General features: G+C 40.0%; 1 protein-coding gene across 1 annotated transcript; it reads right to left on the bottom strand.

The window, feature by feature from the left end:
- Positions 1 to 9,897: 9,897 nt before the first annotated feature.
- LOC139453226 (uncharacterized) lies at positions 9,898 to 24,204 on the bottom strand. The gene is made up of 8 exons (XM_071234855.1): positions 23,827 to 24,204; positions 20,027 to 20,257; positions 18,057 to 18,224; positions 14,693 to 14,869; positions 12,253 to 12,716; positions 11,222 to 11,333; positions 10,827 to 10,909; positions 9,898 to 10,121 (listed from the first exon to the last, which is right to left on the bottom strand). The coding sequence occupies exons 1-8, from the start codon at positions 23,957 to 23,959 to the stop codon at positions 10,086 to 10,088; spliced, it is 1,404 nt and encodes a 467-aa protein (XP_071090956.1). The 5' UTR covers positions 23,960 to 24,204; the 3' UTR covers positions 9,898 to 10,085.
- Positions 24,205 to 27,500: the final 3,296 nt, after the last annotated feature.

Raw genomic sequence — 27,500 nt, 5'->3', positions numbered from 1 at the left:
GGATTTTCCTAAACGTGCCCTGCAGAAAAAACTCAAGTAATACGGTAACATCTGATGTTTGGGCAGCCTACTTTAAAATCTTATTAAACCCTGCCATTGCAGAAGGTTTTTCTGAATTTAATCATTCGGTTTCCCATTTCTTGATAACCAGTCTTGTGAAAATTGTAGTATGTCTTTTATTCATGATTTATCAGACGAAATCACTTCAAGCGAGGAGAAGCCATTTCGATCCTTGAGAGGACAGATTAACCCCAGCACAACCTTTCCACATTCCTTTTTTTACAAATTACTATGTATAACAAAGTATTAGTTACAGGTATTTGCCCTTATTCATGAAAATTAGGTGTAATCTCCCCCTTATACAAATCTGGAAAAGGGACCCAAATAATTACAGAGGTATTCCCTTTTAAATGTTACTTGACTTGTGGATGAGAAGAAAAGGTTGAGACCATGGATGGAAATTAATGATTTTATAAGGGAATCTTAACTTGGATTTCGCTCTAATTATTCTACCATTTAAAATTTTTTTTTTTTTATTTAATAAGTTTTATTGTTCCTGGTAAAAGTACATCATGTTTTGGTAGAACTCATTATACATGACCAGGGTTTTTTAAGCAAGTACATGTCATTCACACACATCCATACAAACATTCACACTCACTAGAAGCTTAAAGTATTTATGAAGACAGAATGCAGGATATATATTTAGTAAAATTTTGGAATAGCAAATATTTATATTTTCAAAAGGTTTTCATAAGAAGCCCATTTCATATAGAATTCAGTCTGTTTGGCTTTATTTAAGTGTCTATATTTTTCTATTTGATAATAATATTTAACCTCATTTTGGAAATGTGTAATGGTTGGTTGGTTATTTTTCATTTGCATCTGTAAATGTGAAATTTGGACAATAAGAGTATCAGATAAAAAATGTCATCTGTGTGGACATTTTTTGAAAAGCCAAAAAGGATAAGTCTGAAGTAAGATTTATCTTGCCTGTATGTGGACACTTGGATTCAATCAATTGGGAAAATCGTTTCCAGATGTTTTTGCTTACCCTACAGTCCCCAAACAGATGTTGGATAGATTCTGGTTCGGCATTACAGAAAGTACACAGACAGTTGTCAACAATATGCATCTTGAGTAAATAAGTATTAACAGGTAGAATTCTGTGGAGCAATCTAAGCTGAAACCATTTAAGTTTAGGGTCTGGAGTAGTTTTGTGTGCTATTATTCTACCATTGATAACATGTACATTTAAGTCATTATGCTCGAAACATATATGCAAATGGAAGGGCTGTGTTCGCTGTACTTTCGTTGAGTTCAACAAAGCCTTCGATTTAGTGCATATGCAATAGTTATTGTATATACATGTACTTGTAATCAAAGGTTATCATGCGAAAATGTTTCATGTTCTGCAAAGTGTGTATTCACCAGCATAAAGATTGACACGACAAGAACAAACTGTGTTTAGCAAGAGGTGTAAGACAGGGGTGTATTTTGAGTCCCGTTTTGTTTAGTTTCTTCACCGATGAGCTTGTTTTTGAAATCTATAACCAATGTAATTATGGTATATTTGTGGATATAGATATTGTTGATAATATGATGCTAATGTTTACATTTGCAGTAAGTGGTTTACAAAATCAATTAAATGTATTTCAATAATTTTTTTGAAATGGGTATTGGAGGTAAATTTATATAAAAAAAAACCATAATTGTGTTTAGAAATGGTGGTATAGTTGTCAAAAGTGAAAGACGAACTTATTGAAATGCTACGGTAAAGGTTGTAACTTGCTATAAATATTTTGGTATTACGTTTTCTTCTAAATTATTGTAAATGTCCTGCTATTCAACCTTCACAAGCATGTATGTCTGTGAACAAATTGCTCGAACAAAATAAGTATGTATCATTTTCAACAACTTGTAACATTTTTAGAGTAAAATGGCACCAATATTACTCAATGGTTCGGACATATGGGGAACAAAATATGCTGCCATAGAAAAAAGAACATTCCACATATTTCCAACGTTTTCTGGGTAATGGCAAATGTGCCTCCAATAAAGGAATTCTTAGTGAAACTAGATTCTGAAATATGTTTGTACATATCCAAGTAAGAGTAGTTAAATACCGGATAAAGTTACTGAGAATGGAAGAATGCAGATACCTTCTGCAATGTTATCCATTGTTAAAGTGTTGGATGAAAATGGTGAACATAATTGGGTTTCTGAAGTAAGGAATCTAGTGTTTAGATGTGGTTCTTCTTATGTGTTGATTGCACAGGATAATGGTAACATTCAAGTGTTTCAGGGACTATATCAGCAGTGAGTCAAAGATATATTTGCAGAAAACTGGTATGAAACTGTTTCATCTTAACATTATTTTGGCAATTATAGAAAATTAAAGTCTTCAACATGAAAATGTACCAGACAAATCATTAATCTTTCATAAATTTCGAATTTCATTACAGAAATTCAATGAATGTATGTGTACTAAATCTAAAGATATCGATGTTGTTAATTGTGGTTATCAGTAACCAGACTTTATAAACTGTTGTAAAAGAGGTGAAATTGAAGATGAATTCCCCGTCTTATTTCAAGTAAGTTATTCCAATTTAAGATCTGCATATCTTTCTTTCTTTCGTGAATAAAGACTATAAATCTATAATGTTAGCGATAAATGTTTTCAACTCACAAAACAAGCATGTTGTCCTTTCTGTGGCTACTTATATAAAACATGTTTTTAACATCAGATTCAATAAGATGTAATTACTGTATAGACACGTGACAATGTATTAAGATTTAGTATCATTAGTAAGTTAGGCCATGTGGCCATACCAAAGAATAAAACTGTCTGCCGAAACTATGGAACGCAGTACATCCTCCCGGGCGTGTGTGACGGGAATATGGGCTTGTGTTATGCCCAGAATATTTTAATGTCGCTTCTACTAGTATCAGTTGTCGCTTTAGGATTTAATGCAAATATTCACACTTATTTTTAGTAGACTATCGTTTGTCACTTGAAAGCAGCTCCACAATACAATATAATACAATATAATAATATCCTAATAATATCAATAATCGATTCATTCCTAACCAAATCCTTTGTCGGTATAGTGCCAATCTACACAATAATCACATCAATGCATGTAACACATATGTGTGGCTTCCATTTCGCCCTGCATTTATTTTATGTGTCACTGGTGACGCTAATGATAAAGAAGTGCGTTCCTAGTTTTGCCAGGATCCGCTAATCGTGGTTTCGAACCTGCCATTAATCAAATCATGATCTTTGACCAATTAGATTCAAGCAACTGACACTTACGTTTTTATGCAAAATGTTGGGTGTTACTGGTGTTACGGGTAGGGCAGGACATGCTTACCGATTCCTCGAACACATGTGACCATCAATGATTTTCAGTGATCCATTCATATAATTTGACGCTTATTTTGCCTTTACGGCCAATGGATTCTGATTCGATAGATCATGGAGATTCTCTGGCGTTGGAGGCTTATACTAAAGTGGTGACGCCAACAGTCTGGTGGATGAGGATGCCCCCGATGATGCTGACGCGCCGTTAATAAACTGAAATACTGTTACTCTAACCCACTTTATAGCTACGCGACCCTTGAAGATCCGGGTTAGAATAAGTCTTCAGCAACCCATGCGTACCCTACAAGGCGACTATGCTTGTCGTAAGAGGCGACCAACGGAGTCGGGTGGTCAGGCTTGCTGATTTGGTTGATGCATGTCATCGTATCTCAATTGCGTGGATCGAGGCTCATGGTGTCAGTCACTGGACTGTATGGTCCATACTCGATTATTTAAAGACCACCGTCATATAACTGGAATATTGTTAAGTGCGGCGTTAAACAATCAAACAAACAAACGTTTGCTACCGTCACGTCATTCATCCAGCATTCTCGTGGTCACATACCTCGGTTTCAATTTCAGCTAAATCAACATGATGAAGATGCTCCTCGTTGTCGTTGGCTGCATCGTCTCTGCCGCCGCATCACCTATATACGGGCACTACGGCATGTACGGTCTTGGGGGAATGGGTTATGGAATGGGGGGATTCGGATACCCAGGATATGGCTTCGGTGGTCCCATGGGCATGGGCATTGGTTACGGAGGACTTGGTTTCGGAGGCATGCCAGGAGTTGGTTTCGGAGGTATGCCAGGACTTGGTTTCGGAGGCATGATAGGTCTTGGTTTCGGAGGCATGGGAGGACTTGGGATGTATGGCGGATACGGCGGAGGAATCGGTGGATTTGGTAAGGAATTATATATGAAAATATATTGAATAGTTTCTCCTGCATACTTATCTTTCTGTTTGAGCGTATACACGAGTGATTCTGACAAATCCATAAAAAACAACAACATGTAACTTCTAACATGTCCAGTGTGATGACAGTACGTATTGGAAGCGATGTGGATTCGGAATTGGGCATCTATGAAAACACTTAATATTGGGTTAAAAGTACTTCTTTATAAAACCAACAAACGAGGCGACTAACGTGATCGGGTGGTCAGGCTCGTTGACTTGGTTTAAGCATGTCATCGTATCCCAATTTCGTAGATCGATGCTCATGATGTCAATCACTGTTTTTCTGGTCCAGACTCGATTATTTTTAGACCGCATCATATAACTGGAATATTGCTGAGTGCGGCGTTAACCCCCTCCACCCCCCCCCACCCCCCCCCCCCACCCCCCACCCCCCCCCAAAAAAAAAACCCACCCCCCCCCCCAAAAAAAAAAAAAAAAAAAACGCAAAAAATTCCCTTTCCGGGGCGTTTGGGTACTTGTCGATCAAAGCGTATATATTTCCCTCTTTCTACAACCCTCTTACACGTGTGATCAATAATTGATACATTTCAACCTATTCATATTGATGGCAATCTTAAATTAGCTTAATTAGCATTGGTCTAATACACATTAATGTACAAGTTGTCATCGATTCATGGGTAGAAATGGCATAAGGACACAACATGTATAATTGTTATTATAATATCTCTATAAAGAATCTTTCACGGTCAATCCGAACTACGTGACGAAACAATACATTTCAATGTAGACCCCGAAATCATGTGACTAACACTGACCTAATAATACTATTTTTGCTGTACCCGTCCTTTCATATTCTTTTGGTGTTGTTGATTGGACGAAACAAGAAATTCAGGGTATTGACACCCTCACACGAAGAATCATGTCAGACAATAGATCCCACCACCCTCGCTCTTCCCTCAATCGCTTATATCTAGCAATCATTATGGGAGGGCGTGGTTTGATTAACGTAAAAGGTTGGGGCTCTTAAAAAAAGCGTCCTGATAGAATTGTTTTGTGCACTTTTGCACACATTTATTTGTATGAGGATCCCCTTGTGAATTATGTCAAGGCTTTCTGTTTGCTGCTCATGACCAGTCACTTCCCACTCGAAATGTGTAATTTTGCATCAAACTGTAAATATGAAGTGTAGATTATGTAATGAATTTAATGAAACTGTCCAACACAACATGAGTGGATGCCCAGCTTTGGCACAAACACAGTATCTTAAGCGACATGATGGAGTGACTCGATCATTTTATTACCGTCTTCGCCATATTTGTGGTTTTGATACAGCGGTCCATCCATGGTACGACCCCAAATATGTAGAGGGCTTCATTTGAAAATGATAAATACAAATTTCTTTGGAATAGACCCGTACACAGCCTCAGAGGTATCCAGGTCAACAAACATGATCGTGTCCTTTTTTGATAAATCCAACGAAATCATTTATGTCATTGAATCTTCTGTCCCTTTTGACACTAAACATGACAAGATTCAGGATAAACATGGCAAATATGCGGACATCGCTTTCGAAATGTCACGCTTGCATCCAAGGACCAAGTTGTACGACTCCCCATTGTCCTCGGTGCTTTAGGTTTGGTACCTCCCAATCTGTTGACTGACAGAGTACCCGGGTTTGCTACCAGGATTACAGCCCGTCTGACAATCTGTGTAATGCAGAAGGCTGCAGTATTGGGGAGTATTCACATTCTCCGAAAAGTTCTGGGTTGGTTCGACTAGGCAGCGCTTCCTGGGAGAAGTCCCATTCGCTGTCTGGGCTGCGTACAGAGGGGGCAAGGGCCCTGAGCTGATGATAAGCCTAACCAGCTTGACTCTGCGTTCACCAAAGTCTTCGGGTTTCCTCCCACACCAAGCTGACATCCCGTGATGTAACTCAAAGCGGCGTTAAACCCTACTCACTCATTCACTCAGTCATTACTGTAAAAAGCGGCGTTGAACCCAACTGACTCTCAACTTGTCGTCCATGTTAAGTTTGGGAATCATCTCAATATCATTTGAATGTGATCAAAGTCGAGTTAGCTGTAACACTGACACTAAGTGTTTTGAACGGGTCTGTTCTTCCGAAGTCTTATGAATAATGTAATTCCTGTATCTTTTCTCAGGATACTGATGACCGTGGCTTATACTACAAGGACGGATGACGGATTCACAACCAGTGGAAGTAGATATCAACAAAGAAGAACGATTATTAGACATTATGAGTATGATAAAAATAAACCTTCAAATTTCCAATTCGATACTGTTTTTCATTCTTAAGAATAATGTAGGTTTAATATAGGTTACCACGTGTAAGAAAAGGTACCGCCAGAGAATTGTTTATATGGAATTACAATATAAGCTAAAAACCCTTTCCATATGGATGAGAAATCTCCACTAAGAGTGAGTTGTACGATGGCGACTACATCATGAGCACTATACAATAGTGTGGATACAAGGTGTTAGCAGGAAGGTGAGTGTTTCCTGACCCACCAGTGGCATCCGACACAAACACATGCAAAGGCAAGTCAATTATTCACCAGAACATATGAACATATGATACAAGTCTAAATAGGGAACTGCACATCGGACACAAATTTTGTCACCGATGCATCAAATGTCTTCCACATGTCTATCGTAAAACTTTTGAAAGCTTTACTGAATAATATGTAGGCGTCAAACCCAACTCACTCATTCACTCAGTCATTACTGTAAAAAGAGGCGTCAAACCCAACTCACTCATTCACTCATTCATTGCTGTATAAAGGAGCCGTCAAACCCAAATCACTCATTAACTCAGTCATTACTGTAAAAAGCGGCGTTAAACCAAACTCACTCATTCACTCATTCACTACGGTATAAAGGAGCCGTCAAACCCAACTCACTCATTCACTCAGTCATTACTGTAAAAAGCGGCGTTAAAGCAAACTCACTCATTCACTCAGTCATTACTGTAAAAAGGGGCGTCAAACCCAACTCACTCATTCACTCAGTCATTACTGTATAAAGGAGCCGTCAAACCCAAATCACTCATTCACTCAGTCATTACTGTAAAAAGCGGCGTTAAACCAAACTCACTCATTCATTACTGTATAAAGGAGCCGTCAAACCCAACTCACTCATTCACTCAGTCATTACTGTAAAAAGCGGCGTTAACCCCAACTCACTCATTCACTCAGTCATTACTGTAAAAAGCGGCGTCAAACCCAACCCACTCATTCACTCATTCATTACTGTATAAAGGAGCCGTCAAACCCAACTCACTCATTCACTCAGTCATTACTGTAAAAAGTGGCGTTAAACCCTACTCACTCTCAACCAGTCGTCCATGTTAAGTTTGGTGACTAACGGGATGGTTGGGCTCTCTGACTTGATTGATACATGCCATCGTATCACAATTGCGTAGATGAATGCTCATGATGTCAATCACTGTCTTGTGTGGTCCAGACTCGATCATTTACAGACCGCCGTCATATATCTAGGATATTGCGGCGTTACACAACAAATAAACATACAAACAAGCAAACCTTGATCAGACATTTGTTTTAGCAAGAGTCGTATGAAACTCTTTAAAATCTTTGTAGAAAGGGCATGGTTAATTGTCGCTCATAAGATGTGAAATAAAGATTCCAAAGAATGGAGCTGCTGGAATATTCCTGAACATAAAGGGAAAGCTGTCCTTTGGAAAATTCGAAGCCTACAGTAGAAAGTCATGTACTCGCAGATAATTGAATATAATATAATCAACAACACTATTAAACGTGAAGGCCTGAGAATAACCAGTCTCGATTATCCGTCGAAACCGATTCCATTAGGCGTAAAAAGCAAAATAGCTGTGATCATATGAATGGATCACTTAAAATCAGTGATGACTCCAGGTGTTCACCCAACGGGTAAGCATGTCACACAATTGTAAAAATAAGTAAAAGTTTGTTGCCTTACAAGTTATTACAATTTGTTATAAACCTTTAACATAATTTCAGAAACATTCCGCAATTGTCCCGGAAAAGAAATTATAAAAGGGCTCAGTTAACGCAGTTACTTCATCTATTTCGGGGATCTAAAAAATATGAAAAACAGAACAATGATCCTGCATATCCTCGTATACTACGAACGTGTATATTATTCCATTACCGCGTGTACAGGCTTAGCTGTCAGATCGTTTGGAGACAGATGGACTGGAAGTCTCTATTTACACTGAGGCGGGTGTTTTCTGTTAGGTTGAGGCTGAAGTCACGATGCGTTCTGATTTGCACGTACAATATGAAAAAGTTTAAATCTAATTGAATCTTGGGCTTACAATGGTTGCATGCACTGGACTTAGCAGCCGAAGCTGGCAAACATGCAACAACCTTGACATGATGTTGCTGTGCAATTTCTATTGCGTCGTGTCTTTCACCTGATTTGATGTTACTAACAACACGTTTCTTGGCAAGGGCTTCGCACCAGCGTTGCATATTCCCTGAGGCGTGCCAGAAATGTATGATCACAGGTTCGAATGACCCTGAGAATGTTTCTAGGTTCGCTTGCATCATCCCCGTGCTCGTGGGTTTCACCAAAGTTGTAAACGTCTGAGACCTGCATCACTCCGGACTTTCCTCCCACACCAAGTTGACGAGCCGCGATATGCTGTTGAAATCGGTGTTAAACCCAACTCACCCACTCACTAATTGACGTATACGCAAACATCGTGGAACGATCTCAATAAGAAATACGTTTAAAAAGTTAACAGCAGAAGATTAGATTAATAATAATAGATATTAAAAATATAGCGACAAAACTCATTCCATATCCAATAGCCGCTTTTAGCAATATTCCAGAAATATCACGGCGGGGGACACCAGAAATGGGCTTCACACATTGTACCCATGTCGGGATTCGAACCCGGGTCTTCGGCGTGACGAGCGAACACTTTAACCACTAGGCTACCCGACCGCCCCCATAATATGACGTGGGAACATAACAATGGGATTCCCATATTAGCATGAGGAGCTGTTTAAACCATTACCTAACTATCCAACAGTCAAACATGCAATAAAGACGTTTTGACCCTCGTTAGTCCGACACCCTCACCCAGTAACATCTGCCTCAGCGGTGAAGTGGAAAGAGCGTCTGCCAGGGGCGCTGAAACATCGGTGATTCGACCCAAGGCGTGTTCTAGTATAAAACGTTAAAATATTGTTGTTTACCTGCCTTGCGCTCGGCATTAAGGGGACAGTCGTCTCGGAATCAGTAATCTATTTAAGTGTGATATCCGTGTCAAACTGCGGCATGGTATCTCAGTGGTCCAGCACAATAAAACCGACATTAGTCCGGACTGGTACCATCAGCTACCTACACAGTAAGTGAGTGAGTAAGTTTGGTTTTACGCCGCTGTTAGCAATATTATAGCAATATCACGGCGAACGAGCGAACGCTTTAACCACTAAGCTAGCCGAGGTACATACACATGTGCATGCTCGTCGCTTTTAAGCGAACACTAATCTTGAAAACGTTAAGAACATTTCACCTCACCCCTATCACCCGTTGGTTAGTTAAATGGGAATAAGAAAGCTGACACAATGAATATCACATATTTTATTAGTCGGACACTCGCAATAACTTTTTTTAAGTTGCTAAAAAGGAATACATCCATAGTCCTGAAGTCCCTGCTGTGTCGTGTCATGCCATGACATGACATGACATGCTGTCGTTTCGTCCTGTAAAGGTATCTATTATGCAAAGTTGGCGAAGGAAACCTCCTTGGGCGCTGCTTGTACAGTTTCACATAAACGATCCGCAATACTTCTTGATGAACATCTGAAAGAAACATTCATAAAATTATTTAACACTTTAACATAATGTCATCCGAAAGAATATGAAACATACATAAAATGTTAACTTCATGGATTATCTAAGTACATATTACTTGATTGTAGTCAGTGTCCTGTGAAACTTCCGGGTTCGAACTGGTCTTCAGCCACCCATAAGAGGCGACTAACAGGATCGGGATCAGGCTCGCTGACTTGGTTGTCATGTCGTCGGATTCCAATTGCGTGGATGGATGCTCATGATGTCAATCACTGGATTGTCTGGTCTAGACTCGATTATTTACAGGCCGCCGTCATATAGCTGGAATATTGCTGAGTGCGGCGTTAAACAACAAACAAACAACAAAATTATAGCCATTACTATTATCTGTTATTAAATCACAATATCGATTGTCTTAACTTCATGTCGTATTTAACTATGTGTATGGTAATACTATCCTTCAGTGCTTACATCGTCAGACCCGTGGGGATTCGGAGGAAGAATATACGCCACAGCAAACTATTCAACTAAAGTGATCGGGTGGTCAGGCTCCGTGACTTAGTTGATGTCGGGTCAGCGTATCCCAATTGGATCGATGCTCATGATGTGACTGGATCGTCTGGTATAGATTCGATTATTTACAGACAGCCGGCGTCATACAATATTCCAAAATGCGGCGTTAAACAAAGAAGAAAAATCACAAAAAAGGCTCACATCGTCCATGTAGCCAGTGAAATCCCTCTTGCCGGTTCCCGAAGCTATGGCCAAAGGAGAGGAGTTCCCAACTGCCCGGATTCCTGGTGCATTATGAAGTCACTCATCAGCAAACAAAACAACACCTTATATACTTTACTATATAAAACATTAACGGTTCGGCCAACAAAGTGTATTTGTTGCGGTCATATTGATAAAGGCACTTTTAACGACTTTAGAATAATGCGATTTCGACCTTTTCGAGGGACGTGTTTTATATCGAAGGCTATGACAATTCAGGATCACTTATGACACCGTAAATATTGATTTAATCGGACATATGTGACGCCAAATCTAAAGGCGCATCTAAGATGAATATTATATGTTTAATATATTATCCCAAAAGTACGTTATACCTTTTTCAAATAGAAACTCCGTTGTCTGTTCTGTGGAACCTTCAGCTGTCACGCTCAACTTGCCCTTGGTGTTATCCTTCGCGAACACAACGGACACTCTTCTTCTGAGATCCTGAAATCAGTAAGAACTGGTCACAGCGCACGTGTGTCATAATAACGGTTGGTTTGGTTTGTTTGTTGTTTAACGCCACACTCAGCAATATTCCAGCTATATGCAGGCGGTCTGTAAATAATCGAGTCTGGACCACACAATCCAGTGATTGACATCATGAGCATCAATCCCCGCAATTGGGATCGATGACGTGCATCAACCAAGTCAGCGAGTCTGACCACCCGATCCCGTTAGTCGCCTCTTACGGCAAGCATGGGTTGCTATTCTACCCAGGTTCGCCACGGGTCTCATAATAACGGGGGGTCTATCAAAAGATTGGTGACATTGGAACTGATAGACAGAATTTTAGTAAAATGTTTAATGAAAATTCACGGGACCCCACGAATGAGGATGCAAATAGGTATTAAGCACGAAAGCAAGAAAGAACGATATGGATAAAGCTGTGTGATATATTCCAGATATGGTGAAGATATACCGATACAGTAAACACCCGTAAACCTAGCAATTCGTAAAGGGCGACAGAATTCTACCCGTTAAGATCCGGGTTAAAAATTGGTCTTCAGCAACCGATGTTTGTCGTAAGAGGCGACAAAGGGGATCGGGTGGTCAAACCCGCGGACATGTTTGTAATGTCATCGTATCCTAATTGCGTAGGTTGATGCTCATGACTTTTCGGTCCAATCTATTCACAAACCGCTGTCATATAACTGGACTATTGCCAAGTGCGGCGTTTAACAAGCAGACAGAAATCTTTAAATCAATTATTCATTGCAGGACGCCTAGTTGACGTCGAGTTTTCAATATATTTGAATTCTTGAGGAACAGTTTAAAAAAATTTAAATTGCAAACCATATCAAGATGAAATGGAATACCTACCAGAGGCTAATACCAAGCAAAACGAGGAAGGATCAACACTCACCACTTCTGGACTTGTAGCATTGGCATCGTATCTCTCGTTCGAATCGGAAGCTTTACTCGGTCTAACATAGCATTGTACTTGGCCGAAGTTTGTTCGTACAACTTGAAGTCTACAGCCATACGTGGCCTCCTGGTTCTTGGCGCTGTTATCAACAAGGGCAATAATCAATGGGCCATTGGTTCCACTGGGGACAAGGACACCGCGTGTGGTGTTGTCTGATTGGACAGCTTGGAAGGTGAAGGCCAGGTCAAAATAGAGACCAAGGTCATTTCCGTCTAAACGCGGGGCGACGAAACTCTGGCCTCGAGAGAAGAAAGCAGATCGTGGGTTGTCATTGCTTGTGGATTTGACGATGTCAGCGTTGCCTTCGATGGAGCTACTGTCCATCATCGGGGTATTGTTCTTGGCAAGTTCCCAGGAATTGTCAGATGAAGACAGATGAATAGCACTTGTCGTCTCACAGCCTGTAAAAGCAAAGCGTATTGTTTTTCTTTTTAAAGAACAAAATAATTACAACAGATACCGGGGTCCGTGAAGATCTCGGTTGGAATAGGTCTGCAGCAACACATGCTTGCCTTATTATGCCTTATTATTAGGCGATTATGCTTGTCGCAAGAAGCGACTTACAGGATCGGGTGGTCAGGTTCGCTGACTTGATCGATGCATGTTATCGTATCTTAATTGTGTGGATTTTGCTTATGATGTCAATCACTGGAATGCCTGGTTCAGACTCTCGATTATTTACAGACCGCCGTCATATAGCTGGAATATTGCTGCTTTAAAAAACAAAAAAACAAAACAAACAAACAACAGATACAGGTGTAAATAGAGCATCATCTTATCAAACTGAGGATGACCTCAGTTTTTTTCTTTCTTGAATGTGTGGCTCCCATTTTGGTTGTGCACCTTTTACGCGAGGTGTGATTATCTCTACAGCACTCCCCTTAAAGGGGAACTGTCTCCGTACTAATTGGTAGTCCTAGCTACGTTGAATCGTGCCGTTAAAAACCTATACTGTCCTCCACTTGTATAATATGTATGAAGTGAAGACATCGTGATTATCTTATGACAGACACTGTGTGTCAGTTTCACACGCCAACACCCACCAGACCTTGGAGCATTGTCTAGTCAAGGGTGGGTGCAAATCGACAAATAGTAGCTTATACACACAGACCATTTGTGTTTGTTACATAAGAAAAAAATATAAAATATGAAAAAAATGTAAAAAGTATGAAGTGTTTAGAATTAGTCACATAGTAATATAGCCATGTTTTTATAGGCCATAATTACAAATTACATGTTGAGGAGAAACGGTGTCTTCAAAAGTGAGGTGAGGTGAGGTGAAATGGGATCCGATTTAACTTCGCGTTCAAGATTATGGCACTTATAAAGCAACGTGTGTGTGTGTGTGTGTGTGTGTGTGTGTGTGTGTGTGTGTGTGTGTGGTTGTATTCGTCCGGACTAATGCCGATTTTATAGTGCTAGCCCACTGAGATAGCATGCCACAATTTAACACGAATGCCCCACTCAGACCCCGAGCCGACCAGTCCTTGTGTTAGCCCCTGAATACTTAACGCCATGAAGGGTAACACCATTTACATCTATTAACGTCTTTGAACCCCCGACCGTTCTCTCTCCGGGCAGACGCTCTATCCACTAGGCCACGGAGCCAGTCTCAATAGTGAGGACCTCGTCGAGAAGTCACATAACGTGAATGATGACGTGAATTTCATTTATTATAGTGACGTTGCTGAAGTTCAACGTCAATTTTGTGTCTGTATTACGTCACTCTGGGTTGCGTGAAATTAATTTTAATTAATTACATTTTTAACTTGGGACAATGTGATATTTAAGTTTTATCATTTAACTAAAGCATTTATCCATGACATAAGCTAATGACATAAAACATGTATGTCATACCCCAATGACATAAGTATGCAAATTAGATATGCAAATTAGATAGCCGGAAGTGGGACTTTTTTCGCCGGTGCACGTGAGTAGGTGTTTACAAACAACATGGATACCTTTGATGTTGGAGACATTATTTCAATTATTCTGCAAAAGTCTGTTCAAGTATTTTGTTTAAAATAATCCGAGGAACTTATTTTCTCAGCGAAGGAATATGCTATAAAGGAGTTAAGAGGTTGTTAATTTTGGTTTACACGGCTTTTGAAAACATGTATCACTACGCACGATCTATACGTAAGATTTCGACAAGTTGCTGATGTTAATGTTTAATGCAATTATTCCTTAATTGGGAAGCAAAAATGTGAAAATGATAAATAGAATTCATCACTCGTGTTTTTCAATATGGGAACATCAACCTCGTCCCGTTAATCGGTATTTGCCTCGCCAAAGGCTCGGGAAATACCGATAAACTAAGACTCGGTTGATATTTCCCACATTAAAAAACACTCGTGATGAATCCTCTTTGTCTCACCTTTCGCAGTCTCGTTGGTGTGGTCACAGCCGCATTTGCCCATGACCTGGTAGGACGTAGATGCTGGACAGGTCGTATCAAGACTCTCCACGGTTGGGAGCCCGTCGCCATAGGTCACCGTCTCGTTGATCTGGAAGAAGGTTTGGCCTCGGAGAGATGGCCCACACGACCGGACCACTAGCAGAGAAATTCAGTCAGACATTACAACCTGAACACTATCTACTGTTTCCTGCATACGCTCAACGTTCTATTCTTAGTGCTTTTAATGCATTATCATTAATGAGTTCAACGCCGCTTTTAACAGTATTCCAGTCATATCACAGCGTGTCAGCTTAATGTGGGAGGAAATCCACCACTTCGGTGAGACCGACTAGCACGGACTTGATGCTGACAAAACTCGAAACATACTCAGGGCGAATCGGGATTCGAATCTCTAATCAAAGACTTCTGTCAAGGGACGCAACTCTGCGCAGCGAAATGCGGCGCGCAAACGACCGTGCCGCCCGCGCCCAGCACTGTCATGACATGTTACTGAAACTTGTTCGGACTGCCACTGTGGTTTACTTGTTAGAATAGGTCTTCAGCAAGCTTTGCTTGTGAAGATAGTCGTCAGTCTTGGTTTCGAAAGTTTTCATATCAATCGAAAAATTGTCTAGTCCATGCTCGTTTATGTTTAGGCCCTCGTCATACTGCTGGAATATTGCTGAGTGTGGCGTTAAAAACACGAATTAGACAAAAAAACAAACAATATATGAACAATAAATATGGAAAACAAGAAGCAAGACGGGAGTTATTGAGTGAGGGAGTGGGGTTTAACGCCGCTTTTAACATTATTCCAATTATATTACCTCATGTCAGTTCAATGTGGGAGGAAAGCCCGAAGTGATGCAGGTATCAGACGTTTACCACTTCGGTGGAACACACGAGCACGGGTATGGTGCTGACAAACCTAGAAACATAATCAGGGCGAACCGGGATTCGAACCCACCATCAAAGGTGTCTGGCGTGCCCAAGGGACGCAACTCGGCACAGCGAATTGCGGCGCCTTAGACGACTGGGCCACCCGTGCCCCTCAAGATGGGAGTGATTGAGTCACGGAGTTTATGTTGATAAACACGTAGTCAGCAATATTCCAGCGTTATGACACCTACCTGTCACGATTCTTAAGCAAAATGGGAAAAGCGTGAAATATTTTGTCAGGAAATAGTAGTTGAATCATAGCTGTGTGTGTCGTATCATTAATTATACATACAATTATATTATCAGTTCATTTGGGAACAGCTCACGAGGTGATGTTAATGATTTTATAATGACACACGTCACATATATCTTGGAAATCTAGTCAGTAATCTCACCCATAATCTGGACTCAAAGGGGATGTGAATGATCAAAAAGACAGTAACCACACGTCACCGTTCATTGCACTACTTGAAAGCAACACTTGTCAATAGCGGTGGGGCGGCCTAGTGGTCAAGGGGGCACGGGTGGCCCAGTCGTCTAAGGCTCCGCGATTCGCTGTGCAGAGTTGCGTCCCTTGGGCATGCCAGAAACCGAATCCCGGTTCGCCCAAATTATGTTTCTAGGTTTGTCAGCACCATACCCGTGCTCATGGGTTTCACCGAAGTGGTAAACGTCTAAAATCTGCATCACTTCGGGCTTTCCTCCCACATTAAGCTGACACGCCGCGATATGACTGGAATAATGTTAAAAGCGGCGTTAAACCCAACTCACTCACTCACCTAGTGGTCAAAGCGTTTGCTCGTCACAATTCCATACAAGGGAACAATGCGTGAAGCCCATTTCTGGTGTTTCCCGCCTTAATGTTGCTGGAGTATTTCTAAAACCGGCGTAAAATAATACTCACTCACTCAGTTGATGCACTTAGAAAAACAAAAGCGAAACTTTCTCGTGTTATGGGTTATTTTCCTATTTCCTCTGTCGTTGACGTTATTATCATTTGAAAAACTATAAACAAAGACAATTTCACAACCGTTTTTAGTTGGAGCTATTTCGTCGGATCGGGCAGATTTCCCGAAACAAAGGACTATTTTATTATTTTCGTGACACTAGCGAACACGGGTAGGTGCTGAAAAACCAAGCATAAATCATGGAAATCTTGGCTTAAGTCCCACCTCCAGCGTATCCGTAGATCTGGGCATATGCATAGAGTGAGTGAGTGAGTTGGGTTTAACGCCGCTTTTAACAGTATTTCAGTTATATCACGGCGTGTCAGCTGATTGTAGGAGGAAAGCCCCAAGTGATGCAGGTGTTAGACGTTTACCATTTCGGTGAAACCCACGAGCACGGGTACATAGGTTTCTGGCGTGTGCAAGGGACGCAACATCTGCATAGAGTGTGTCTTTGATATGAGAAGATTCACAGCGTCAACGCCAGAGAATAATCAGTCTCGAATAAACTCCATAGGGCATAAAAAGGTAAAATAGTGAACATTATAAACTGCCCTGCAAAAGAAAATAAACACCCATGTTTGATATTGGCTAAAAATGAAATAAACAAGAATTTGGTAGTCGATGGTGAATGTATTTGATACAGGTATCATAATTGTGCTTTGTACGTTTGTCGACGACCGTTTTCAGCCTAGTAACGTTTTGATAACGTTTCTAATGTTTTGGTGAAATTCAGTTTACAAGTGTATACTTTCTTTTGCCAGGCAGTTGATGGATGGAGTGAGTGAGTATGGTTTTACGCCGCTTTTAGCAACATTCCAGCAATATCACGGCGGGGGACACCAGGAATGGGCTTCACACATTGTACCCATGTCGGGAATCGAACCCGGGTCTTCGGCGTGACGAGTGAACGCTTAAATCACTAGGCTACCCGACGGCCCCTGATGGATGGAACACGGAAAATCAGTGATGACACCAGGTGTTCGCGAAAAAGGGAAAACTCACAAAGCCTCATTGTAAATTTAAGTAAGTGTGTGCTTGTTTGTTGCCTAACGCCACACTCTGCTTTACTCATCCCATATGTCGACAGATGACGATAATTTTTATTTAATCAATCTTATCATTTGACCCTTTAGTAAAATATTTATGAAATATGCGTTTGTTTTCTTCAACAGGTATAACAATCGGAATGTACGCCGAAAGCATGTTGGGATCAAAATAGAAAGATGTTTTACTTTCTGATACGGTAAACTACGGTTATAACGAACTCAAAGGGACTACATATTTTAGTTCGTTATAACCGTAGTTCGTTATAAGTACATATACAGCATGACTACAGCAAGGAGTCGGGACCAAATAGTAAGTTCGTTATATCCGTCAGTTCATTATAAGCGTATTCGTTATAACCGTAGTATACTGTACTCAAAATTGTATGTAACGTAGAAATAGAGACTTACCCAGTCTCCTCTTTGTCTTGTCGCACTCAAGGTCGCACGCCCCCGTCCAGGCACTGAATCCACGTCCTTCTGGACACTTACTGGAGATAATGGTGTTGTTCACACACGTCATGAAGCCCCCACACTGGGAGGCATCTTCGGGTATAGGACGATTAGATGCACATGGATCTGTGGAGTACAGAAACATCACTCCACAAGAAATCACCTAAGGTTGTTACTCCGGATCACGGTAGCCGCAATTCCTTTTTTTCCGGGCGATCATTAGGATAACGTGACATACAATAAAGAGATAGAAGGACATAACTGTAAATATAAATTGTCAACGCTGGACAACCAGCCTTGAATTTCTGCGGAAACAGATTCCGTTTGGGGTAAGGGGCAACAGCTGTGGAAATTATTTGAAAGGACCACTGAAAATCATGTTTTGTTGATCCTTAACTCTGATTATCCGGATTTCATTGGAAACAGCATCGTCTGGATTAACGGGTTTCTCTGAATTGCTGTCTTGAAACGAGGTTCGCTTTTGTAGAGTTGTCAGCTACTTGTAGACAGAATGTGATTGAGGTTCCACATTTTCCATACTAATATAACACAAGTTCATTTTTAGTCTTTTCAGTAAAGCATGGAACTAAGACAAACCACCGACTGTTATTATGATACTGGTATTACTTTGACTCATTGGTGTACGAAGTCACCAAGTCTGAGCATCCGATCTCTTTGGACCAGTACAGATTGCTGGGCCTCTTTTCTAAACCGGAATATTCACTGGGTTGTTCACATACAGGGTATATTTTAATTTTTGTTTCTAATTGGAATCTTGTTATTTCGATTCAGATTGACGCGGTTCCATGCCCTCTGACATTTCATGCAGATCAGTGTTACCCCAAATATAACACTTTCAAATTACCAATTAGACAATTGCTACAACACCTTCAAATTACCAACTAGACAATTGCTATACCTTCAAATTACCAAATAGACAATCGCTACAATATCTTCAAATTACCAACTAGACAATTGCCATACCTTCAAATTACCAACTAGACAATTGCTAAAACTTCAAATTACCAACTAGACAATTGCTAAAACTTCAAATTACCAACTAGACATTTCCTACAACACCTTCAAATTACCAATTGGATTTCCCACAACACTTTCAAATTACAAACCAGACATTTTCTACAACACCTTCAAATTACCAACTAGACATTTTCTACAACACCTTCAAATTACTAACTAGACATTTTCTACAACACCTTCAAATTACCAACTAGACAAATTGCTACAGCACCTCCAAATTACCAGTCAAATTACCAGCTTGACATTTGCTGCAACACCTTCAAATTACCAACTAGAAATTTCCTACAACACCTTCAGATTACCAACTAGACATTTCCTACAACACCTTCAAATTACAAACTAGACAATAACCACCTCCTACGAAATATCTTACATCAGTCCATAGCCGGTGAACAACAAAACCGTAACTAAATATATGGTTGAAAATTTCAAAATGTATTTTCAAGATCTGAAGAAACTGAAGTTTGTTCTGAAAAAGTATGTGAATGATTCACTGGAAGTCAGTGATGACACACGGTGTTCGCGACATTTATAATGCTGTCCTACCAGCGTCAAATAAACACTTAATATCACGACGTTGGTTAGTAGCAAAATGCCATAGTATATCTAGAGCAAGCTCCAAATAATGTTTGATTGTATCACTGAACACAGATGTGAATGAATGAATGGAATATTCGTTTAAAGGTTTTTCATAAATACGCTGAGGGTAAACAGTAACATAGTAAGTATATATCTGAATATATACTATTCATATTTCATTTGATTTTAGAAAATCCATACTATCACATCTACAGAGTATGAATAATGACAAAAAAGTGGGGTCAATCTAGAAATGAATATAAATATCCCCGTCAACGGTTGAGAAGTATGTGATATGTTGCAAGACTCACGGCCAACTCGGAGACAAAACGAGTTATCTGGTATTCCACTGGGCAGAATTTCCTTGAGACGACCGTCCCTCTCGTCATATACATCCCCAACGGGAGCATGCCGACCATATATAACCCACAGACCTCCGAAACGTAGGCACTCCACGTACAAGTTGCAGGCGTACGGATGGTTGAACGTGCATCGTGCAATGAAGGTTCCCTGTCCTCCTGTGCAGGCGTTTCTACAGCTTCCTGAAATTATAAACAATTATCATATACCTGATGAAGGAGCAAGAAGTAGCTGAATGATGATTCACCTGATGAAGGTGAAAGAAGTAGCCCTCAAACGTCGTGAAAAAATACAAGAAGTTGCTATCCATTAAAAAGTGTCATGTATTCATGTTCTTCCATCTTCTAAAAGCCTTTCAAAGACTTCAATGTCTAAGAATCTTCTTCACTAATCTGGTTTGCTCGAACCTCAACCAAATTGAAAAAAGAATATTGTTTACCATGGGCTATGACCTTGACATTTTAGACATTTGCTGCAACACCTTCAAATTACAATGTAAACAATTCCTACCAATAACCAACTAGAGCATTGCTAAAACTTCAAATTACCAACTAGACAATAGCTATGCCTTCAAATTACCACACCGTCAAATTACCAACTAAACATTTTCTACAACACCTTCAAATTACCAACAAGACATTTCCTACAACACCTTCAAATTACCAACTAGACATTTCCTACAACACCTTCAAATTACCAACTAGACATTTTCGACAACACCTTTAAATTACCAACTAGTCATTTCCTACAACATCTTCGAATTACCAACTAGACATTTTCTACAACACCTTCAAACTACCAACTAGACATTTCCTACAACACCTTAAAATTGCTAACTAGACATTTTCTACAACACCTTCAAAATACCAACTAGACAAATTGCTACAACACCTTCAAATTACCAGTCAAATTACCAGCTGGACATTTGCTGCAACACCTTATTATGCGCTTTACTCCATATACGAGTCGGATGCTCACAGCGCTACATCAAATAGGAGAATGCTCTGTTGGTGCAACGTCATGGATACAAGACATGTAGATGTTGCAGTTAGTGTTTAGTTTAGAATAAATAGTCTGAACTGGAATGTCTTGAGACGTGACTGTACAATTATTATAGTTTCTGCCTCTTTCACATGTGATGGGAGATGGTTCCATAGAGCTGGAGCATTGCAGGCAAATGACCTCTGCCCAGACCTTGTCAGTTTAGTCTTAGGCATACAAAGGAGATGTTTCTCAGCAGAACGAGGGATCTAGATGGTTGATATACCTGGAGGTCAGATAAGTAAGAAGGTGCCAACTGGTTGTAGCTGGGGCACTGAATTCGTATAAATTCCGGCATCGCGTAACGTAAAATGGACGGGGCCAATTGTAATAAACAGTTCGTTATAAGCGTGTTCGGTATAAATGTAGTTTACTGTATATGGAAGTTCTATATATCAACTTTAACAAACTGCTTCCACCAGTATCATGTTTTAAGCAGGCAAAGCTTTTCTTGTGGGTATGATATCAAATGCATTTAAGTACATACCTGGAGGAATGTTAAGAATCACTAATTAATTTTCATAATCTTAACTTCATAATATATTTTGGAAATATCTACATATGACATTGACCTTATTAAGGGATATATCTAAGATACCACAGACACATGATGTACTGTGGTTATAAAAACACTGTTAGTCAACGAAGACTGAACCATACGATGTGAACAAGCAGGGCGAGCAACTGAAAGGGCAGTCAAATAACGTTAAAGTACATAATATGAAATAACACAAACGATTCGGTTATTGTGTTTCCATATGAATATATCAACTTACAAAGAAAAGCTGATGTGTTTCGTCAGGAAACATACTGGATACGATTTACAAATAAAATCGACAAAACCCTTTCATGCTGACAAGAAATCTCTACCAAAAGTCTATTGAATGATTCCGACAATGCCATGAGCTTGTGATTATGAATAACTATCAAATAGTGATGATACTAGTTGTTCGCGAAAAGATGTGCCTATCCTGCCCGTCACAAAAACATGCAAAGATAAGTCAATTGTTCACCGGACAAATAACACGGAAACATATGGTACAAGTCAAAATGGAGTATTGCATCGGACATGATTTTTGTCACTGGTGCGTCCTTTTATGGAAATATAGGGTTATCGGTGTTTAATTACTTCTAAGGTATATATATATATATATATATATATATATATATATATATATATATATATATATATATATATATATATTAATGTGCACCATGATTATAAAGGTTGTTTCGCACATTGAATTCATTATACATATGCGTTTATTGAGCTACAAACACATCACCTGGTGTTCACACTGTAAACATGCATTAACTTCAATTTACCTTCACAGGTTGCTTATATATTCATAACCATTTTAGACAACAATACGAAATCAGCGACATCATATAGTCCAATATTGCAATTCTAACCCGCCCACCCTGATCAGCCAATCAGTAAACAGTAGTTCGCTAGTAGGTGTGGCCTTTTGTTAGTCGGTGTATTAGCCAATCAAATGTCATCGATTAACTTGCAAATTATTTATTTCTGTTTCAATTATTATTTGTTTTAGCTTTTTCTACGTTATATATAGCTCATAATCGTACGACAATTATCTGCTCTATTGAAATGCAGTGCATTTATACTGAGACCATGTGAAGAAATCATATTAAACAAATACCCACTTTCTGATATCATCAGTGAACAGTTAACCTAATTAACCATACACGTATTTAAACCATACATTGTCATTTATTTATGAAACATACACTAAATGTATGTACACAAGGTTGTATACATGTCTTTAAGTGTACTGGTCACTTGGGTTAATTTCAAGAAGCTTGCAAAATAATTTTTACAATTACCCTCCCACCTGAATATCTAACAAATAGTCGATCCCTAAGATGAACCCTTAAAAACGGTATTCTCCAGCATATTGACTTGTAACGCCGTTCATTTACAATGCAGGTAACTATTAAACGTCAGACCCAGATAATAATCAGCCTCGATTATCTGCCCTAACAGATTCTATTGGGCGTACAAGGCAAAGTAGAGGTGAAATTTATATGAATGGATCACTGAAAATCAGTGATGATATCAGGTGTTCGCAAAGAGTGTTGTTTTTTTCTTAACGCCGCACAGCAGAACTCCTACCTTATGACGTCATAGGTAGGGCGTCGTTTGCGTTATTCCACACGATATACTGTATTTATTTAAACAAACCACAATACCCACAATCGATCCAAATTTAAAGATGAGCATTCAAACAAATATATGTATGACATGAATTGATATCTGGAAGAAACCGAAGGGTATTTCAAAAACGCTGACAAAAACGTCCTCAATTAAGTAATGTCGTTACAAGATGGCAAAATACGATCTTCTTTCAATATTTCTCTCACATTTGATAAAAGGAATTAATTATCAGATTGATTATTACGAATGGACATTTCGACTTACCTCGTCCTGACTGGTACTCAAATTACATTAAAAGAGAAAACTTTAGTTTATTGCAACTTATTGTTAATAACGACGTTTCAGGGCTACTTCTGGCCCCTCTCTCGGGGGACCGAGAATACAAGAATAAATGACACTTTTTTTAATGAATAACAACTTCTGTTCTTCAAACTTCTCAATGCCTGTCAAGTACGTAACTTTTCTCTATCGAAACTCCAAGGCTCCAGGAAATGACATAATTTCCGTATGACACACTTAATCTCGCCTACTCACCTACAAACTGTTCTTTTATAGCTGGATCCTTCGAGTCCCCAAATCCCGGAGGAAACACGGGAAATACCGTAACCTGTGCTTCAACACATACACTCAATAATGCCACAAGAGCTACTCCAAAAACTCCCCTCATCCTGGTTGAAATGTAGGGGGTGTTAGGTCTGTGTTACGTAACCTTGTATAACCCCTCTCGTATAAGATCTGGTAGCAGGTTCAAGCAACAACTCTTATGTAGCTCCACAGAGACCTACGTCAGAAAGAGAGTATCACCTGGTTGCGGTCCTTTTATAATCAAAAGAAGCTGACGCTCTTGAAGACACTGTTGAAGGATGTTCCACTACGTGGGTATCAAGCTGAATAGTCAATAGCCACGTGTCTGGAGGGTATCATCAAGCAAGTGACATCCCCATCCCTTTCCATGTGACGTAGGCATGACTTCAATCTTTAAACATTGACTCAGGGAGGTGGTCAAACGTAGCCTTCTCGCAGACACTTATCTCGTACATTGAAACGACTTCCTTCCTGAGACTGAACCTTTGTCTCGGTCTTTAACACACACAGTGTGGAATGTATGCAATTGCCCAAGAGGGTGGATCTTGGCGTTGTCTGTTGTAGTTGCACAAGACAAAAGGTTCCACCAAAATCATTCTCTGCATTACGACATTTATGAAGATGAATGATGCGGGTGGGTCTTCTGGATTATCTTTGCAAGCTTTGTATAAGCTCATTTACACCCCCAGCACGCACCCCAGAAGCATCATTATACCCGTGTGACCCTCTTGATAGTGGGTATTGTTTGAGAAGTTGTTAATGCCGGCTTGGTGTTTGCTGCCTGTGCACATATCACTATCACCCGACATTTCCTGCGGTCCCTCCTAGAAACTACCTTACACAACTCATCTGCTCATGCAGGTAAAAACACACGAAAGATGAAACAATAAATTAATTTTGAAGGTTTTTCATCGTAAACAATAAAGTTTCATGTTTATCTACGTTAACTTAAATTTATTTGAAAGGCAACAAATAAATCTCGATCCTTTATTTCTCGCGTTTTAAGTTTGATCAATTAGTTAAATGCTTGTGATTGCTTCAGATAAGCAGAATAATATTGTAACAATATTTAAAAATATGATTTGGGCTGTAGAGTGTTTGGTTATAAATTTGTACATCATTCTTTGATCTTTGTAAAGCCTTACCTGAAGAACCTTTATAAAAAAAAATTCTAATAATTTTCATATAAAAGAGTTAGAAATACTATAAATATTCACAATCAATATCTTGATCTTGTTTGGCTTTTCATATTGCCTGTTATGCTTTATCACATTATAGATGTTTGTACAGTTCAGTCTTTGTCAGCGTTCGCATGTGCATCTTTGTAAGATTGACAGTTCTGAAGATATAATGTACATGCGTGCTGGCTTTTATTATATTCATATCATTACACGTGATGCTAATTACGAAAGGCATTGTTATTCTCAGCTGCCTGCATTTTGTATTCATGTACAAAGTCGTTTCAAATTGAGTCCCCCCGTTTGGATTCCGAGAAGAATTGCTCCCAACTGAAATGGCTCGGGTGGTTAGGTGTGATTTGGTTGACTGAGTGGCACCGTGCCCCGACTGGGCGTCACTGTGTCCTGACTGAGTGCCACCGTGCCCCGACTAACTGCCACCGTGCCCTGATTGTGTGACACCGTGCCCTGACTTGGCGTCACTGTCAAAGTGCCACAGCGCCGCGACTACGTGCCACCATGTCCTGACAAACCTCGGACAACCTATAAAGTGTATAATCCTCATCTATTTACATCCCTCGGACTACCTATATAGTGCACAATCCCCATCTATTTACATCCCTCGGACAACCTATATAGTGCACAATACCCACCTGTTAGCATCCCTCGGACAACCTATATAGTGCACAATACCAACCTGTTAGCATCCCTCGGACAACCTATATAGTGCAGAATACCAACCTGTTAGCATCCCTCGGACAACCTATATAGTGCACAATACCTACCTCTTAACATCCCTCGGACAACCTATATAGTGCACAATACCCACCTGTTAACATCCCTCGGACAACTTATATAGTGCACTATCCCCATCTGTTAACGTCACTCGAACCACCTATATAGTGCACAATCCCCAGCTGTTAACGTCACTCGAACCACCTATATAGTGCACAATACCCACCTGTTAACATCCCTCGGACAACCTATATAGTGCACAATCCCCATCTGTTAACGTCACTCGAACCACCTATAGAGTGCACAATACCCACCTGTTAACGTCCCTCGGACAACCTATATAGTGCACAATACCCATCTGTTAACGTCACTCGAACCACCTATAGAGTGCACAATCCCCACCCGTTAACGTCACTCGAACCACCTATAGAGTGCACAATCCCCACCCGTTAACGTCACTCGAACCACCTATAGAGTGCACAATCCCCATCTGTAAACGTCACTCGAGCCACCTATATAGTGCACAATCCCCATCTGTTAACGTCACTCGAACCACCTATACATGTATAGTGCACAATCCCCATCTGTTAACGTCACTCGAACCACCTATATAGTGCACAATACCCACCTGTTAACATCCCTCGGACAACCTATATAGTGCACAATCCCCATCTGTTAACGTCACTCGAACCACCTATAGAGTGCACAATACCCACCTGTTAACGTCCCTCGGACAACCTATATAGTGCACAATACCCATCTGTTGACGTCACTCGAACCACCTATAGAGTGCACAATACCCATCTGTGAACGTCACTCGAACCACCTATAGAGTGCACAATCCCCACCTATTAACATCGTCGTGGAAGCATGTATTTATCGCCATTGATAGATCTAGTACCCGTGAGTCATGTGTCTATTGACTTTAATGCTTTTCATTTGCTGGTGTACTGATTTCCCTTCGTACAAACAAAACACAGGCTTTGCTAGATGCACAGAAATTCGAACTGAATTCATTCAGTTACCCCTGACCAATTACATGTATATTGTATAAGATATACAATGTAAGAATCCTTTTCGGCACTAGGATCAAATGTAGGCATTCGTCTTCTCTCTCGCTATGCATAGGCGATGGCTCCATGGCCATTAATGTATTAACCTGGCTCATCAAGACGTATGCGTAATATACACCATATTCTTTTGAGTTATATAAAGCGGGCTCCGAAAATATGAATCAAACTAACATGGGCTGAGAATTGACCGGAACCTACCTCCTTAACTGTGAAATAATTCTACAATGACTGGAATATTCTGGCGTTCTGTAACTTGGCTGAGTGCAAATTTCAGTCATTTTACACACTGGCTGACCCACTGACTAACAAATACATGTAAACTGTGAATGGTGGGGCCATATTTCAAGACGTGAGCCCGATGTTGCACTACCGTATCACACTAATATGTTACTAACGTGAAGAAGCAAACGCAACATGACGGACAAGGTAAAAGTAACACAATTCGTTTTTATCTTACATGGTCGGACATACACCTTTAAAAATAAGTGACGCTCCGTCATCAAGTAGAAAATGCCCTTATTGACAAAATGTTAATCCAGTGTTTTCACCAATATGCATTTTCAAGCCTCCAATGTGGATAATCAGTGTTACTTGATCTTGACCCATATGCAGTTAGTGCTTTATGTATGTATATATA

Source organism: Haliotis cracherodii, unplaced genomic scaffold (genome assembly GCF_022045235.1).
Source record: "Haliotis cracherodii isolate W230 unplaced genomic scaffold, xgHalCrac1.p SCAF_9, whole genome shotgun sequence".
Taxonomy (NCBI): Eukaryota; Metazoa; Mollusca; class Gastropoda; order Lepetellida; family Haliotidae; genus Haliotis; species Haliotis cracherodii.
The sequence above is the reverse complement of the archived record's forward strand: the minus strand, read 5'-3'. Positions and strand labels throughout refer to the sequence as shown.